Source organism: Delphinapterus leucas, chromosome 16, assembly GCF_059928025.1.
Source record: "Delphinapterus leucas isolate spDelLeu-1000000601 "Yukka" chromosome 16, BTC_Dleu_Yukka2, whole genome shotgun sequence".
In the NCBI taxonomy this organism is placed as follows: Eukaryota; Metazoa; Chordata; class Mammalia; order Artiodactyla; family Monodontidae; genus Delphinapterus; species Delphinapterus leucas.
In genome coordinates, this window is record NC_143144.1 from 51770799 (window position 1) to 51790654 (window position 19856).

Sequence of the window (19856 nt, forward strand, 5' to 3'; positions counted from 1 at the left end):
AATTTTACTTCCTTTATATTTTTTTGCATACCCCAAATTTTCTACAATGAACACAGTATTTTTATAATCAGAAATAAAAGTTATTTCCAAATCAGTAAAATGAAGATGAACACACAGGCAAAGACAATTCACAAAAGAAGAAATAGAAGGCCAGATAAGATATGATAAAAGGTGGACATCTCTAATCAAAACGACAAAATAAAATAGGATGCCATGTTTGTTTCTTAAATTGTCGAAGTTTAAAAAACAATTTTTTTAAAATGATACTACCAAGTGTTGACAAGAATTCAATGAAACAGATACCTCTCACATACTCTTGGTGGTGGAAACTAAACTGGTATTATCTTTCCGAAGAACGTGGCAATATATACGCTAAGTATTAAAAATAACAAACTCCTATAATTTCTACTTACAGGAGATTACCCTGAGAAAATATTCATAGCAGCAAACAAGTATTTTCGAATTTTATTTTATTTTTTTTATAGAACAGGTTCTTAGTAGTTATCTATGTTATACATGTTAGTGCACATATGTCAATCCCAATCTCCCAATTCATCCCACCATCACCACCCCCGCTTTCCCCACTTAGTGTCCATCCATTTGTTCTCTACATCTGTGTATTTCTGTCTTGCAAACTGGTTCATCTGTACCATTTTTCTAGATTCCACATATATGCATTAATATACGATATTTGTTTTTCTCTTTCTGACTTACTTCACTTCGTATGACAGTTTCTAGGTCCATCCATGTCTCTACAAATGACCCAATTTCGTTCCTTTTCATGGCTGAGTAACTTTCCATTATATATACATACCTCACCTTCTTTATCCATTCGTCTATCGATAGGCATTTAGATTGCTTCCATGACCTGGCTATTGTAAATAGTGCTGCAATGAACGTTGGGATGCATGTGTCTTTTTCAATTATGGCTTTCTCTGGGTATATGCCCAGTAGTGGGATTGCTGGGTCATATGGTAATTCTATTTTTAGTTTTTTAAGCAACCTCCATACTGTTCTCCATAGTGGCTGTATCAATTTACATTCCCATCTACAGTGCAAGAGGGTTCCCTTTTCTCCACACTCTCACCAGCATTTGCTGTTTGTAGACTTTCTGATGATGTCCATTCTAACAGGTGTGAGGTAATACCTCATTGTAGTTTTGATTTGCATTTCTCTAATAATTAGTGATGTTGAGCAGCTTTTCATGTGCCTCTTGGACATCTGTATGTCTTCTTTGGAGAAATGTCTATTTAGGTCTTCTGCCCATTTTTTCATTGGGTTGTTTGTTTTTTTAATATTGAGCTGCATGAGCTATTTATATATTTTGGAGATTAATCCTTTGTCTGTTGATTCATTTGCAAATATTTTCTGCCATTCTGGGGGTGGTCTTTTCGTCTTGTTAGTAGTTTCCTTTGCTGTGCAAAAGATTTTAAGTTTCATTAGATCCCATTTGTTCACTTTTTTTACTTCCATTACTCTAGGAGGTGGATCAAAAAAGATCTTGCTGTGATTTATGTCAATGAGTGTTCTTCCTATGTTTTCCTCTAAGAGTTTTATACCGTCCATTTTTACATTTAGGTCTTTAATCCATTTTGAGTTTATTTTTGTGTATGGTGTTAGGGACTGTTCTAATTTCATTCTTTTACATGTAGCTGTCCAGTTTTCCCAACACGACTTATTGAAGAGACTGTCTTTTCTCCTTTGTATAACCTTGCCTCGTTTGTCATAGATTAGTTGACCATACGTGTGTGGGTTTATCTCTGGGCTTTCTATCCTGTTCCATTGCTCTATATTTCTGTTTTTGTGCCAGTACCATATTGTCTTGATTACTGTAGCTTTGTAGTATAGTCTGAAGTCAGGAACCCTGATTCCTCCAGCTCCGTTTTTTTCCATCAAGATTGCTTTGGCTATTCAGGGTCTATTTTGTCTCCATACAAATTTTAAGATTTTTTGTTCTAGTTCTGCGAAATATGCCATTGGTAATTGGATAGGGATTGCATTGAATCTGCAGATTGCTTTGGGTAGTATAGTCATTTTCACAATATTGATTCTTCCAATCCAAGAACATGGTATATCTCTCCATCTGTTTGTGTCATCTTTAATTTCTTTCATCAGTGTCTTATATTCTGAGTACAGGTCCTTTACCTCCATAGATAGGTTTATTCCTAAGTATTTTATTCTTTTTGCTGCAATGGTGATTGGGATTATTTCCTTCATTTCTCTTTCTGATCTTTCATTGTTAGTGTATAGGAATGCAAGAGATTTCTGTGCATTAATTTTGTATCCTTCAACTTTACCAAATTCATTGATTAGCTCTAGGAGTTTTCTGGTGGCATCTTTAGGATTCTCTATGTTTAGTATCATGTCATCTGCAAACAGTGACAGTTTTACTTCTTCTTTTCCAATTTGGATTCCTTTTATTTCTTTTTCTTCTCTGATTGCCGTGGCTAGGACTTCCAAAACTATGTTGAATAACAGGGGTGAGAGTGGACATCCTTGTCTTGTTCCTGATCTTAGAGGAAATGTTTTAGGTTTTTCACCATTGAGTTTGATGTTTGCTTTGGGTTTCTCATATATGGCCTTTATTATGTTGAGGTAAGTTCCCTCTATGCACAGTTTCTGGAGAGTTTTTAATCATAAATGGGTGTTGAATTTTGTCAAAAGCTTTTTCTGCGTCTATTGAGATGATATGGCTTTTATTCTTCAATTTATTAATGTGGTTTATCACATTGATTGATTTCCATATATTGAAGAATCTTTGCAGCCCTGGGATAAATCCCACTTGATCATGGTATATGATCTTTTTAATGTGTTGTTGGATTCTGTCTGGTAGAATTTTGTTGAGGATTTTTGCATCTATATTCATCAGTGATATTGGTCTGTAATTATTTTTTTTGTAGTATCTTTGTCTGGTTTTGGTATCAGGGTGATGGTGGCCTGACAGAATGAGTTTGGGAGTGTTCCTTCCTCTGCACTTTTTTGGAAGAGTTTGAGAAGGATGGGTGTTAGCTCCTCTCTAAATGTTTGATAGAATTCACCCGTGAAGCCATCTGGTCCTGGACTTTTGTTTGTTGGGACAGTTTTAATCAGTTTCAATTTCAGGGATTGTGATTGGTCTGTTTATATTTTCTATTCCTTCCTGGTTCAGTTTTGGAAGGTTATACCTTTCTAAGAATTGTCCATTTTTTCCAGGTTGTCCATTTTATTGGCATAGAGTTGCTTGTAGTAGTCTCTTAGGATGCTTTGTATTTCTTCCATGTCCATTGTAACTTCTCCTTTCTCATTTCTAATTTTATTGATTTGAGTCCTCTCCCTTCTTTTCTTGATAGTTTGGCTGAAGGTTTATCAATTTTGTTTATCTTCTCAAAGAACCACCTTTTAGTTTTATTGATCTTTGCTATTGTTTTCTTTGTTTCTATTTCATTTATTTCTGCTCTGAGCTTTATGGTTTCTTTCCTTCTGCGAACTTTGGGTTTTGTTTGTTCTTCTTTCTCTAGTTCCTTTAGGTGTAAGGTCAGATTGTTTATTTGAGGTTTTTCTTGTTTCCTGAGGTAGGATTGCATTGCTGTAAACTTCCATCGTAGAATGGCTTTTGCTGCATCCCATAGGTTTTGGATTGTCATGTTTTTGTTGCCATTTGTCTCTAGGTATTTTCTGATTTCCCCTTTGATTTCTTCAGTGATCTCTTGGTTATTTAGTAACATACTGTTCAGCCTCCATGTGTTTGTGCTTTTTACGGTTTTTTTCCCTGTAATTTATTTATAATCTCATAGTGTTGTGGTCAGAAAAGATGCTTGATATGATTTCAATTTTCTTAAATTTACTGAGGCTTGATTTGTGACCCAAGACGTAATCTATCCTGGAGAATGTTCTGGGTGCACTTGAGAAGAAAGTGTAATCTGCTGTTTTCGGATGGAATGTCCTATAAATATCAATTAAATCTATCTGGTCTGTTGTGTCATTTAAAGCTTGTGTTTCCTTATTTATTTTCTGTTTGGATGATCTTTCCCTTGGTGTAAGTGGGGTGTTAAAGTCCCCTACTATTATTGTGTTACTGTCGATTTCCCCTTTCATGGTTTTTAGCATTTGCCTTATGTATCAAGGTGCTCATATGTTGGGTGCATAAAAATTTAAAATTATTATATCTTTTTCTTGGATCGATCCCTTGATCATTATGTAGTGTCCTGCCTTGTCTTTTGTAACATTCTTTATACTAAAGTCTATTTTATCTGATATGAGTACTGCTACCCCAGCTTTCTTTTGATTTCCATTTGCATGGACTATCTTTTTCCATCCCCTCACCTTCAGTCTGTATGTGTCCCTAGGCCTGAAGTGGGTCTCTTGTAGACAGCATATATATGGATCTTGTTTTTGTATCCATTCAGCAAGTCTGTGTCTTTTGGTTGGAGCATTTAATCCATTGACATGTAAGGTAATTATCAATATGTAAGTTCCTATTAGCATTTTCTTAATTTTTTGAGGTTTGTTTTTGTAGGTCCTTTTCTTCTCTTGTGTTTCCCACTTAGAGAAGTTCCTTTAGCATTTATTGTAGAACTGTTTTGGTGGTGCTGAATTCTTTCAGCTTTTGCTTGTCTGTAAAGCTTTTGATTTTTCCATCAAATCTGAATGAGATCCTTGCCAGGGAGAGTAATCTTGGTTGTAGGTTCTTCCCTTTCATCACTTTAAATATATCATGCCACTCCCTTCTGGCTTGTAGAGTTTCTGCTGAGAAATCAGCTGTTAACCATATGGGAATTCCCTTGAATGTTATTTGTCATTTTTCCCTTGCTGCTTTTAATAATTTTTCTTTGTCTTTAATTTTTTTCAGTTTGATTACTATGTGTGTTTCTTTACTATGTGTGTTTGATTACTATGTGTGATTACTTGGTGTGTTTCTCCTTGGGTTTATCCTGCCTGGGACTCTCTGCAATTCCTGAACTTGGGTGGCTATTTCCTTTCCCATGTTAGAGAAATTTTCAACTATAATGTCTTCAAATATTTTCTTGGGTCCTTTTTCTCTCTCTTCTCCTTCTGGGACCCCTATAATGTGAATGTTGTTGAGTTTAATGTTGCCCCAGAGTTCTCTTACACTGTCTTCATTTCTTTTCATTGTGTTTTTCTTTATTCTGTTCTGCAGCAGTGAAATCCACCATTCTGTCTTCCAGGTCATTTATCAGTTCTTCTGCCTTAGTTATTCTGCTATTGATCCCTTCTAGTGTATTTCTCATTTCAGTTACTGTATTGTTCATCTCTGTTTGTTTGTTCTTTAATTCTTCTAGGTCTTTGTTAAACATTTCTTGCGTCTTCTCAATCTTTGCCTCCATTCTTTTTGCGAGGTCCTGGATCATCTTTACTATCATTATTCTGAATTCTTTTTCTGGAAGGTTGCCTATCTCCACTTCATTTAGTTACTTTTCTGGGGTTTTATCATGTTCCTTCATCTGGTACATGGTCCTCTGCCTTCTCATTTTCTCTGTCTTTCTGTGAATGTGGTTTTTGTTCCACAGGCTACAGGACTGTAGTTCTTCTTGCTTCTGCTATCTGCCCTTTGGTGGATCAGAGGCTATCATTCTTTAAGTACAGATCAATAATTTCCCCTAAATACATTTTCTTCTATTTGCTCACACTGAGGCTCACTTGCCACTTCTCTACCCACATAATTTTGTGAGAGCCTTCTATAATTTATTCCCAAGTCTTGTTACTTTTTGAATATACCTTCTTTCTTTTCATAAGTGTATTGGAATCATTGAATTATAAAGCTGGAAAAGACCACAGCCTCTTTATCAAATTCATCCTTCTCAGTTTTATAGTACAGCTTGGAGGTATTAAAACACTTGTCTAAAGCAAACGCTCTCCACCTCACTGCCTTTCTTGGTGGTCACCGCATTCCCCATGACTGAGACGATGAAAGGAAGTGGTTAGGGAGGGGAAGGGGAGCCGGCGCCATCCCCGCTGCTCCACAGGCTGAAGCAGCTCCTGCTTCTGCACCGGTCAGAGTGGTCAGTGCTCCCGGAGCTGGTGCCTGGTGCCTGGGCGGTAAGACTGGGCTGATTCTGAGGCCAGGGCTTCAGCAAACTCCTCAGCCTCAGTAGCAGCAGCGGTAGCAGCGGCAGTGACAGTGGCGGCAGCGGTGGCGGGAAGACACCAACAAGTATTTTCATCATACTCTTTAATAACAGTCAAAACCCAGAAATAACCTAAATATATCACTAAATAGGGAAATAACTACATAAATTATGGTACACAATTATGCAGTTTCCAAAAGACATACTTTTGAAAAATGACTTAATTGTGGGGTAACTGCACCCAAAATAATTTTAAATGAAAACAGCAAGACATAAAATTCTATCTACAGTGAGAATTTAAAATGGTGCAGCTGCTGTGGAAAATAGTATGGTGGTTCCTCAAAAATTTTAAAACAGAATTAGCATATAACCCAGCAATTTCACTTCTGGTTATACACCCAAAAGAACAGAAAGCAGGGTCTTGAAGAGACATGTGTATACCCATGTTCAAAGCAGTATTATTCACAATAGCCAAAAGGCGGAAGCAACCCAAGTGTCCATCAACAGAGGAATGCATCATCAAGATGTGATATATCCATACAATGAAATATTATTCAGCCTTAAAGAGGAAGGTTATTCCAACACGTTACAACATGGATGTACCTTGAGGACATAATGCTGAGACAGATAAAACATTCCCAAAAAGACAAATGCTGTCTGATTTCCACACAGATGTGGTTCCTGCAGTTGTCAAATTCATAGACAGAAAATAGAATGGTGGTTGCCAGGGGCTGAGGAGAGAGAAGAATGGAGAGTTATTTAATGGGTACAGAATTTCAGTTTTGCAAGATGAAGAGAAGTGTACAGTTAATAATGGTCAAGATTGTAAATTTTATTTGTACCCTACCACAGTTTTTTAAATGGGGGGAGAAAAATAAGCATGTCGAAAGACATTGATATGTAAGAGAAAAAAAATTATCACCTCCCTCAACCACCTCCACTACCACAATTTACTAAGTAAACTGATGGTATGAGCGCAAAAGCTTAAAAGTTCTCTGAATAATGAAAAATAAAATAGTATCTTCCATAAGATAGTAGAAGTCTAGGAAAGAGGTAGGTGGAGGAAGGCAGGATCTAGTAAGATGGGAGCCCACAAAAGCAAGAGGAGGATTAAAAGGAAAACAAAAACTCCATTGCCAAAGAAAATTTACAATACATTAGAAATGGCTTCTGGTCAAGTGGATTCTTCTGGGGAAGCTCAGAGACGAGGCTGAGTGGCAGCTGACACCTGGGTTATACAAGAAATGTCTAGGAAAAAAGACTGGAAGGATACCCCCTAACGGTCAGTGATGGTTATTTCTGGATAACAGGCCTCCTGGTGATTTTTTTTCCTTTTCACGTGTATTCATTTATGTATTTTCTAAACTTTCTACAACCAGCATGTGGGGATTTATTTTTCAGTGGTTGTTTTGGAGTACAGTAAAAAAAACAGGGGAGGGGTGATGGGCATGAAAGAAAGGTAAACAAGAGACACTGCCTTGTGAAAGACAAATCCACAGGATTTAGGGGCAGGGCCACTGAGGAACTTTATCCTTTTGCAGTTCATTCATTTGCTGATTCGCTGATCTAACACACATTTATCGATATTCAAAGGAAACTAAAATGAAGAAGACCCAGTCCTTGCTTTCAAGTAGCCGTGAGTCTAACAGACTCATAGTCAGCTCACCATAAAGCCATGTGAGAAGCACTGCAAGAATGCTTCGTACCAAGCACACACCATAAGAAGAACTAGAAATCTTGTCAAAGTACCAACTAGAATCTAGGATGGAAAAATACTTTGAATTAGTATAAACCAGTAGATGCAAGATATTGTCGTAACTATCTGAATTATTCCACTGAGGAACAAAACCCCCATAAAACCATGGAAAATATATCAAGGAAGATGTCCCACTGAGCAGCTTGTTCAAACAGTACACGTTTGGGCAGCAAACATTTTGATAAGCATTTTTGAATTAAATCTTTCAAAAGTAATGTGCTTTCTTTGCATCCTGAAACAGCATCTGCAGAACAAAATCTAATGCTTTCCTGATGACTCAGTGCCATCATCCAAAGAATCAAGTGTTATGCTGCCTGTGACACAGCTCTCACATGCTCTCAAGAGCTATTGGTTTCTCTAGGATTATTTCCTCCAGACTGGGTCCAGATTTCTAGGTTTTTCTCATTCTTGTATGTGTTTTTGGCAGCTTTTTATAAATTTTATCTTAAATACATTGAATTTTAGAGCTGGAAGGGAACTCAGAGATTAACCAGTTCAACGCACTCATCTCAGAGGAGGAAGCTGTTTCCTCCTTCACTCTGAAGTTCTGCCTCTAACTTAAGTGCCATTTTAATGCTCCTGCCTTGATGAACTCCTCTCCATTTTCTGATTTTCTGCCTCTAATCTGACAACTGGGAAACCAGATAAGCAATCTTGTTAGAACTACACCAAAAATAACAATAATCAAAATGGAAAAAAAATATTCTAAGAATACAAAGTATGACTTTTTTTTTTTTTTTTTTTGCCATTCGCTGGCCTCTCACTGTTGTGGCCTCTCCCGTTGCAGAGCACAGGCTCCAGACGCGCAGGCTCAGTGGCCATGGCTCACGGGCCCAGCTGCTCCGCGGCATGTGGGATCTTTCCGGACCGGGGCACGAACCCGTGTCCCCTGTATTGGCAGGCGGACTCTCAACCACTGCACCACCAGGGAAGCCCCAAAGTATGACTTTTAACGTTGTTCTCTTGGGCCATACGTTGTGGGAACATGGAAGCCTCTTTTCCAAACTTCAGGTTTTGCAATTCCGTTTGCAATAAGAAACTGAAGGTTTCCAGGACTGTCACATGAAGAACGCTCATCCTCTGAAAAGGAGGACTTCTTCCCCTTATGAACTGTGTGATCTTGAGTAATCACACATGTAATCATGTGATTCTGAGCCTCAGTTTGCTCACGTGTATAAAGGGAACAAAGTCTACCAGGATAATAATTAGTGGATTACATGAAGTCATGTGCTTTAATGAGTGCTCAAAAAACGGGAGTTGCTGCTGCTGCTTCTCTCTGCTTTTCCTCAAGCAACACAAGAAGGCATGTTTGCAGATGCTCCACAGTATCTTCATTTTACTTCTCTCCTTCAGGACTGGATGCAATCCTGCTCAAAGCAAAATGGGTTCTCCCTAGGGCTTCTCAATGTAGATACCATTAGAATCATCTGGGCGCTTTTAAAATGCTTGCTGCCTAAGCCCCGCCTGCAGATATTCTGATTTGACTGGCCTGGATTGGGACCCAGGTGCAGACACTTTTTAAAAGGTCTCCAGATGATTCTCATAGGAGCCCAGGTTGTGAGTTAATACTCTAGAGAAAGACCTCGAGCCGTGCTGAGCCTCCATGCCTGTCTGCGTTGGATCAGGACCCCTAAAAGTCCCCTGTCCACCGGCCAGACTCTGGGTTGGTTTCTTCTTGGTGCTTCCACACTGATACTTTGAGACCCTCCCCGACTCAACTCCTCTTTCCCTCAAATTGCATGACAATGCCTGGTGTAAGTCTGATCTCATACCAGGTATATACACTGGTATGACTGTACCACTTGTTAATATAATACTTCCATTCTAGCTGGCAAACAGCCCCACGCTCTCTGAGTGGCCCCCACTATCTCCATCATCCAGCCCTAATACCCACATCCACTGTAATTGGTCAGTGGTCATAGTTAAATATCTTGAATATCATCCCTGGTGTTCATGACCTAGGACTTTGTCCCAGAGCAATGAAATTTAGAGTCATGATTTGTAAAGATTATGAGTGGGACCCTTTGCATAGACAGCCATGCAGTTTACAGCCTAATTTTATTCAGGTCTTCGTTCAAATGTCCAAATACTGGAGAAAATGTGTCCCAGACCACTCACTCTAAAAAGGCACTTCTCTACTCACCTCACCATGTTTTAATTTGCTGCAAAGCACAAATTACTTACTATTACACTTTTTAGTTTATGTGTTGTTTGAGTACCTCCACTAGATCCAAGGTTCTGTGAGAACGAGGATTTGGTCTGGTTTGTTTGCTCTCTATTCCCAAAGTGTTGAACAGAATCCATTCCACAGTAAGTGATAGTCAATATTTGCCAACAATAAATGAATAAAATAATTCACATACTACCAAGAGAATATATGGATGAAAGAAAATATCTGCAAATCATATATCTGATAAAGGACTTGTGTCCAGAATATATAAAGAACTCCTACAATTCAATAATAAAACCACAAACAGGGCTTCCCTAGTGGCACAGTGGTTGAGAGTCCACCTGCCGATGCAGGGGACGCGGGTTCGTGCCCCGGTCCAGGAGGATCCCACATGCCGCAGAGCGGCTGGGCCCGTGAGCCATGGCCGCTTAGCCTGCACATCCGGAGCCTGTGCTTCGCAACGGGAGAAGCCACAGCAGTGAGAGGCCCGCGTACCAAAAAAAAAAACAAAAAAAACCCACAAACAATTCAACTAAAAAGGGGGTGGAGTTTTGAATAGACATCTCACCAAAGAAAATACACGATTGGCTAATAAATTGCTCAAAATCAGGAATGGATAGGAAAATGCAAATTTAATGACAACTAAATGCCACTATACACCCACTAAAGTGGCTATAAGCAAAAAAGACGTGTGAACATAAAGAAACTGGACTCCCATACATCACTTTTGGGAATGTACAATCAACTTGGAAAATAGTTCAATAGTTTCTTAGAAAGTTAAACATATTCTTACTAGTAATTCCACTCATAGTTATCTGCCCAAGAAAAATAAAAACAATATCCACACGAGGACTTAGAACTGTTCATAATAGCCAAAAAAGTAGAAACATTTCAGATGTCCTTCAGTTGTTGATTGGATAAACAAAACACGGTATATCCATTCAACAGAATACTATTCTGCAAATATGTGTGTGTGTGTGTGTGTGTGTGTGTGTGTGTGTGTGTATAAAAGGAATGATCTACTGATACATACTACAGTATGGATGAACCTCAAAAATATTATGCCAACTGAAAGAAGCAAGACACAAAAGACCACATATTGTATGATTCTATTTACATGAAATTTCAAAAAAAATGGCAAATCTATGGATACTGAAAGCAGAAGACTGGTTGCCTAGGAATGGGAAATGGGAAATAAGGGCACAGGGAATTGGGGGATGTACTGAAAATTTTCCAGAACTGGATCGAGGTGATAGATACACAACTCCATAAATTCACTCAAAATCACTGATCTGTGTACTTTACACGTAAATTTTATGGTATGTAAATTATCCTCACTAAAGCTGTTAAACAACAATGAAAAGACGAAATAAAAACCACTATGGAAATACGTGTTCATTGCACTTCCTCCCAGAAAATCTCTCCTACTTCCTTTTCACAAATACTACTTCTTTATCCACTATGGCAAGCAGACATGTCTAGGGCTGGGAACCAAGTCAAGAGGGATCTGCTGGGTTTGGGACATTGTCTTTGAACAGCATACCCCATTCCGCCATAACTTCTCCCAAACAGCCAATGATTTGTGGATAATTTGGAGTCACAACCCCAAGTTGCCCCATGAAGGCTTAACCTGATATATGGTTTCTACTTCTGTGGCCTACCTGCTTCGAACTGTCCTCGTGGTTCCCAAGCTCACTTTTGTCCTGGACACTAGCTTTAGTTCAGCCTTATTCTTCACTGTATAAACCTGAAACAAAACCCCTCAGTTCCATCCTAGAGCCTGCTCAAAGAACCTCACTTATACTGGCACCAGCTAGCTTCCCACTAGTTCTGGGGAGGAATAGAGTTCAGGCAGTATCTCACAATCTAAAAGGTATATCCCAGGGATTCCTATCCTCCTTCAAAAATGAGGACCCCTTTTAAATGTCAAAACATTTTTCAAGCCCACACTTAGTAGTAATTGTACTTATAGTATCAGTTGTCTGAAAAAGTACAGAATGACGAAAAGCTATGATAGCTTAAATGCTCTTAAGTAAATTTGCATTTTATTAATCATAACTACATCTATATTTATCAGGAAGGAAAATCTCCTATTTTGAAAAAGGGGGAAACATTTACTCCAGCTGCTTCTGTGTTCTAAGAAAGTGAAGAATTCACCTCTGGGGGAAAAAGTCATTCTGTTGCTTGGGATGACACAGCCCCTAGGTCGTGAAAGGGAAGGTTCTAGGCTAATCTGATGAGAGAGAAAGGGGCTGAAAGGAAACAAATTGTTCTACGTAATAAAATAATACAGATCTTTTAAGTTGTTCCCAGGCAGATTAAGAGAGTAACGGCTTGGGCTTCCCTGGTGGTGCAGTGGTTGAGAGTCCGCCTGCCGATGCAGGGGACACGGGTTCGTGCCCCGGTCCGGGAAGGTCCCACATGCCGTGGAGCGGCTGGGCCCGTGAGCCATGGCCGCTGAGCCTGCGCGTCCGGAGCCTGTGCTCCGCAATGGGAGAGGCCACAACAGTGAGAGGCCCGCGTACCGCAAAAAAAAAAAAAAAAAGAGAGAGAGTAACGGCTTTTAGGTTTTGTTTTTGTTGTTGGAGGGTGTGGGCAAAGAGGGAAGGAAGGACCCCAACACATTGAAAGAGATGTTGGGGGGGGAAGAGTTGATGAGAAGAGGAACTGAACATGAATTCAGACATTATTTGGAGCAAGGACTTGGAGGCTCTTAGAATGACCCAACCCACAAAAGAGGGATATCCACTATAGGAAATGTGGTTTCTGATCATTTTCTTGAGTTATTTCTTTAGAATCATAAGAACTACAAGTGACTTTTACAGATACCGGGAGAGGATCCCAAGCATCTGAACTAGTACACACAAGGATTAAAACATCAACACAGACCCCACAGTCCTGCCAAGTCTGTTGTTTCAAAGGACAGCTGTAACACCCTAATACTACAGTAAAAGCAACAATCTCCACAACTTACAAGAAAAGCACTCTTGCATACACATTTTTATTTTTACCACCAAAATGCCCTAAGAGAAAGGTAATACCAACCTAACTTCACAACGGGGAGAGTGAAATGATACCTTACAGTTAATAAGGAAGTCACAGAATGAGAACGAAAAGCAGGGCCTTTCCATTCTGAAAGCAGTGCTCTTTCTACATCAACACAGGTATGGAAAAGGAACAAGAAAAAAAAGGGCATCAATAAAATTTTAATTAATTTTATCAGATTTCAACAGCCAACAGAGAACACCTGAGAGGTCAAAGAATGAAGCACTGCTCTAGACAGATTAGGTGCTACTGCTAACTTTAAACCATCTCCCACTAAACAATAAGAATATTCATTCATTCAATAATTCAACAGACTTTTATTTATTGACTATTTATCTTGTGCTAGTGCATTGACAAAAGCCAAGTTTCAGTAATTACAACTTGAATACAATTCAATAATTGTTATCAATAAACAGTGTAATGATATTCTTCCCTTGATGGTAAGAACCTGATTCACTGCCATATTGGTTTGTGGATGTTATTAAGCTGATGAAAATCCTGCCTTTCCTAAAGAACAAAAAGCATTTACCCTGAAAGACATTAATTACAATCGCACACAAACCACCTGCCTACATTGCTGTTCAATTTGTAACCAGATAAACACAGAAGACTATTCATGAATTTTTTTATTCTAGAGCACCCAAGGTAAGGCAAAAGTCATAGCTGAGAAGTTGCCCAAGTGCAGTTGAGCAATGACATGGCCCAAAGTCATCACAGGAAGATGTGACCCAGAAAAGTTGCTCTACAAAAAAGGGAAATAAATGAACAACTTCCTCAACTTACGTTGTGCCAGTCACTGTCTTTTGTCACTGGAGTCACTGGACAAGTCAGTCCAGTGTGCCTTCCAAGTTCTGGTTCTGCCACTTAGTTGTTTAAACAGGTACTTACTTTCTCTGTGCTTCAGTTTTCTCTTTATAGAATGTAAAGGTTGGACTACATAATCTCTAGAATTCTCTATCAATCAGGGTCTCAGCAAGAAATAGACTCAAATTAGGATAATTCAAGGTGACTATTTACGGAGATATGAGCAGGAGGTAGGGAAACTACAAAGGACAGGGCAGCCACAGAAGAATAATCACCATCCCAGGTCCAAAGGCAGGAGGCAAGGAGGCAGTTACAGGACCCAAAAGGAAGGAGTCATGTAGCAAGGGCCACCTTGAGAGGAGCAGCGACTTCCCATCAAGGGGCACAGTCAGTGCAAGGTGATCACCTTGCAGGAAGGGCTGGATCTCCCTTTGATATCCTTCCCTGGACTTGCCATTGGCTGAACTCAACAAGAAGTCAAAGAACATATCAGTTTCCCAGGGAGGAGAACAGAGTGGAGAAGGGTAGAGGGTAAGACCTGGAGATGGGAACTAGCACAGGTCCCTTCCAGTTTTAACACTCACTGATTCTGTTTGTCTGTTAATTTGACCACTGACATGCCAAACCTGGAACTTCTGGGCAGTTAGGAATGGGTATGGAGCAACATACACACCAAGGTCGGCCCCTATGCTATCACTGTACAGAATCTTTCAAGGTGCTGATATCATGCTCCTAGATGAACCTCCAAGGTCTAGATATGTTATCTGATTTTTATCTTTAAAAGAAGATACATGACCTAAAAGGAATAGACCATATTTTCTATCCACTTCTCTGTGAAGCATAAGAGTTAAGACGCCAGCGCTGAAATCAGATACACCCAAGTTTGATTCCAGGTTCTGACTCTGGGTAACCTGATTAAACTCTCTAAGCCTCTCCTCGTTTGTAAAATGGTGATAATAGAACCTACCGCGTGGGGCTGTTGGGAAGATTCAAAGAGACGGTCAGCATGTAGCCCAGAGTCTGACTGATACAAGGCAACATTTAATCCTCCACTGGGCATTTATCCAACAAAAATTTCTTGGGGAGTTGTTAATGACTATTACCTGAGTTACCTTCCTCTTCCTTCATTCTGACTCTGAAGGACTCCTTCATATGACTGACTTTCTAGGGTTCCCAAAATGCCAACAATCAATCATAGATTTTTACCGAAGCTACACATTAAACAAATTTGTTTGAAGTTATCACCTTAGACAAGATGAAATTAATAGCTTTCAGTGTAAAAATTGTTCATTTTGAAAATATAAATCTTCCACATTGAAAATAAAATCAAAGAAAATATAAATCAATCATCATGTAATGTCATTTGAAAACTATAATTTAGAAAAAGGAAACTTGGATTCCATCAAAAGGATTTATTCCGGCAGTATCTTTTATGACTATATAATCCTATTTTTAAAAAACGTGGGGGACCTTATTATCTATAGATACACAAAGATAGGATAAGGATGGGGAAAAGACCACCATAACTATAAAAGAGAATATGAAAATACAAAATGTCACGAGTATAGCAAACATCAGGTTTTGGATACCTAGCTGGGGAGTGGGGAAGAAATAAGTGAAGAGACTGTTGGTGACACAGAAGCCAAGACCCAAAGACATCACAACTGAGCTGCACATTCTCATCTGGCCCGTCCACATTTCCAGAGTGCGTTCTTGGTCCCGGCGCTGGGATAGGCCTTAGGTGAGCAAATCCTATTAGCCCTCCAGACACCACTGCTGCTTTTGGAGTATCCAAGGTCTACTGGGAAGGTAGACTTATAAACAGTCATCCAGAGAACATTATGGACATTGTGCTATAACACAAACAAATCAACATGGGAACATAAATTCAGGGGAAAGGAGGGTCAAAATACTAAAGGCTTGCTGTCGGTTAGCCTTTGCTGTGTAAAAACTAATCGAAAACCGTGTGGTTTAAACACCAGCCATTTATTCAGCTCCCAATTTGGCAGGTTAGGGGGGCCGTTCTGGGCCAGGCAACGTCAGTCCATCTCGCGTGGGTTTTCTTATGTCTGTGGTCAGGTGGTAGACCTGCTGGTGCCTGAGTAGTTTAGGGTGGCTTCATTCACCTGAGTGGTAACTGGCAGCCAGGGAAGTCGGAAGACTAAGCCCTGGGTCTCTCGTTTTCCAGCCTGGGCTTCCTCACATGATAGCAGTCACAGGGTTCCCAAAACCAGCAAAAGAAGGCAAATTCCAAGTCTCTGCCTACATCATGTTTGCTAAAGTCCCATCAGCCAAAGCAAGTTAGATGGCCATGCCAAGAGTCAATATGGGAAGGGTTGTAAAGTCACACTTGAAAGGCACAACAGACATGGGAAGAATTGGGAGCCATTTCTATAATCTATCACAAGGCTACACACAAATGATATCTGAGGGGAATGTAACAGTCTCCTAGGAATTTACCAGGGTAGGAGCTATTCCCTGGAAGAAGAATCAAGACAGGAACCAGCATGTAAATGGAAAAATGCCTCAGACTCACCAAAGATGGAGCAATGAGAGGTTCTGGAGGCAAGGTTAGATTCCAAACATGATTTCTTTTTGTACAAGTATATCTGAAATATCTGTGGCTGTAGTGCATCCCATCATACTGTCTCCAGTGTCTAATCTTGCCCCTGGGGCTTGGAAGCTAACCCAATAAGGCTGCTGGGGACGCTCATATAATATGCTCTGCAGGTAAAAACCCTATTATACTGACCCTCCTTACAGGGAGACCTTGGTGACAGGACATCCTGGAAATGAAATCCACAGCATCTTCATAAGCTATGAGAAGCAGAACTGTGCCTTCAAAGATATAGAAAAAAGGCTCTGGCAGCTATGATGAGGTACCCACTCAAGGGAGTAAGGAAACAAGACCTGCCGAAGCAGAACTGTGTCATAAATGGTGTGGCTTCTATGTCCCTCTTTCATTTTCCCTTCCTGTTTCATACTCAAGACACAATTAAATAGTCAATTGTTGCCAGTTTCATTCATTCATTCATTCGTTCGTTCACTTCTCCAGCCAATACTTATTGAGACTTTCCACATACCAACAGAAGCTGGAAGCAAACAGAGATGAATAAAATGTCTCTGTCCCCACGAACCTCAGCACTTGATGTGTGGGGTCAGAGAAATATAATCAACTACATTTCAGCCTGATGGTAATAGAGTGGTCAGGGAGGGCCTGGGAGGAGCACCTAAGCCAGATCAAGGTGTCAGGGACAGCCTCCTGGAGACCATGACACTTTCGCTGCATCATGAAGAATGCTTGGGAAATAGGCAGAAAAGAGGAGGGCATTCTAGGCAGAGGAAACAGAATGTACTGGGACATGGAAGCAAAGGAGGACATGGTATATGCAGGAAAACAGAAGTAGCCCCTATACTTCCTGTGACACATAGGAAGTAGACAGAGGAAAGGGCAAGTGCAGGAGACAGCTAGGATGTTATCTGAGGAGTGATGGTGCACCACAAACCCTCCCCTCCCCATTCTCTACAACATTATACAAGGTACCAATCATTTATCCTTCCCGACTGGCCCACTGAGCGCACCTCAGCATGAATGAACTCAAGTCCCTGACGTGCCTCAAGCAGCATCTGAAGGAAATCATGGAACTGACCTTGGCCCCTATTTCTGGCATCACTGGACAGGTAGGGTGGTTTGCAGGCAGGCTGGCATTCCCTGAAGCCTCATCAAGACCCCATATAGACTTTTCCTAAAGGCAAACTTGATTTATTGATACTTTTTCCTTTTAGGATGAAAGAAGAAAAGACTCAGAAAGGGCATCAGTGAACCTTCCCATTCAAACAACTCTCCAGTCCCAGAGAGCTGCCCTGACTAGCTGGTAGAACTCAATTCCCTGGCACAGCTATAATTAATATTAATATTAGTAATAATAACAATGCTCTCAATCAGTGGTTGTTTTATATGAGTCAGGCCCTTGGCTAAACTCAAGTATATAATCTCATTTATTCCTTATGTTAACTTCATGGAGATATTTCTACCATGCATGAGGAACGAGGTTTAGAAATAAGGTACAGTGACTTGCACAAGGCCACAGTTAGGAGTCACAGAAACAGAATCTGTATCCTGTCCCCTGGCTTCTGTCTTAACAGAGCTTTCCCGAATCCTACGGGAATCCTGGTCTAAACAGCCCTGATCCCTGACCTTTCCACACCAAGCTCCCCTACTCTACTCCCAAGTTTACCAGACTCATTTATTCATTCAGGGATATTTTTGCATCCCCACTAGTGTACATGAGCCTGAGGAAGATGAATCAGACACTGTCTTGAGCCTAAAGTGTTTCTACTCTAGTAGGATATTCCTTAATCCATTGATCCATTCATTCAACAAATATGATTCAGCGCCTACTGTGTGCCAGGAACTCTGCAAATGCCAGGAAAATCGAAGTCAAAGTTCTTGCCCATTCTAATGGAATTTAAGACAGGCACATAAACAATTATCACGAAGGTACAACGCAGCAGATACAGGGTTGGAATGCAGGTTTCCCGACACCCAGGTGAGTAGCTAAACTTCTTGAAAGAGCTGTTTCTAGTCAATGTCTCTCCTTCCTTCCTCCCAATCTCTCCTCACCTCTCTCCACCGGGGCTTCCATTCCACTGTTTCACTGAAACCTCTCTTCTCAAGATCACCAGTGACTTCAAGGTCACCCAATTCATTGGCCATTCTTCTAGCTTTATCTTACAACAGCGTTTGACACAGGTGATATTCTATCCTTGTCAAAACATTTCCCTTAATTTCCGTGATAGCACTCTCCAGATGTTCCTATTTCACTGCCCATCCCTTTTTAAACTTTGCTGGCTCCTCCTCTTCTCTTGACCTCTAAACATTTTATCTTGCTAAGGACGGGTAGCTGGAGCCCACCCTATGGCTTTAAATATCATTTCCAATGAAGCCCAAATTTGTATCTCCAGTCCTGACTTCTCTCTGGAACCCGGGACTCTTATATCCAAATGTCTAATGATATCAAACTTAGCATTCAAAATAGAACTCTTGGAAATGCAAATCAAAAACAACAATGAGGGATCACCTCACACCAGTCAGAATGGCCATCATTTTTTTTTTAAAAGACACATTTATTCAGCACCATGATCAGACTATTACATTTAACAATCAACAGCATGGGTGCAAAAAAAAAAAAAGTCTACATTAAGACCCTTTGTTGGAATGCTTTACACTTTCCACAGAACAGAAACTAAAATAATCTGTTATACAATTAGTCACAAATACAGTCCTCGAGTTTTTTTGCCCATACACGAGTATTGTCTAAAACATGTCTTCTTTGTAGCAGCTAGGCCCTGCCACCACTGTGCTTGGCTGAGTTCACAAACCTGTAGCTTCCCTGTCACTTCTCTGGCTCCCCTCTCCTGCTAAGCTTTGTTTCCTGGCGGTAATCAAAACCCCCTGCCACTGCCATAGCTCCTGCTGCTGCTGGAACAGCCATAGCCACCTTGGTTTCATGGTTTGGCAAAGTACTGATCTCCACCACCATAGGGGCCAGCACTTCTGCCTCCAAAGTTTCCTCCTTTTATGGGTTCAAAATCTGAAGATTGATTGTTGTAAATGCCAAAATCACTGTAGCCTCCCCCACCTCCAAAATTGCTCCCATCATTACCAAATCCATTATAGCCATCCCCACTGCCACCATAGCCACCACCACCGCGGCTGCCACCAAAGCCAGCTTGACCACTGAAGTTTCCTCCATGACCAAAGCTGTCATTCCCACAAAAACCCCCTCCACGACCACCACCAAAGCTTCCAGAACCACTTCGACCTCTTTGGCTGGATGAGGCACTAGCCATCTCTTGCTGAGATAGGGCTTTCCTTAGTTCACAGTTGTGGCCATTCACAGTGTGGTATTTCTGACTGACAATCCTGTCTACGGAGTCATGGTCATCAAAGGTTATGAAAGCAAAGCCTCTCTTTTTGCCACTGCCTTGGTCAGTCATGATTTCAATCACTTCT

The 19856-nt window shown here is 40.4% G+C and overlaps 2 protein-coding genes across 8 annotated transcripts in view; both read right to left on the reverse strand.

Annotated features, from left to right (window-relative positions):
• Window positions 1-19856, reverse strand: part of HTR7 (5-hydroxytryptamine receptor 7) — a 123287-nt gene that overhangs the window by 81833 nt on the left and 21598 nt on the right. The gene's annotated exons all lie outside the window — the stretch shown is intronic.
• LOC111172504 (heterogeneous nuclear ribonucleoprotein A1-like) overlaps window positions 1-19856 on the reverse strand; it is a 52922-nt gene that overhangs the window by 17949 nt on the left and 15117 nt on the right. The window contains 1 exon segment of the mRNA XM_089897911.1: window positions 1-19856. This exon segment is cut by the window's left edge and continues 17949 nt beyond it. Coding sequence (XP_089754037.1) covers window positions 19349-19856 — 508 coding nt within the window. The 3' untranslated portion in view covers window positions 1-19348.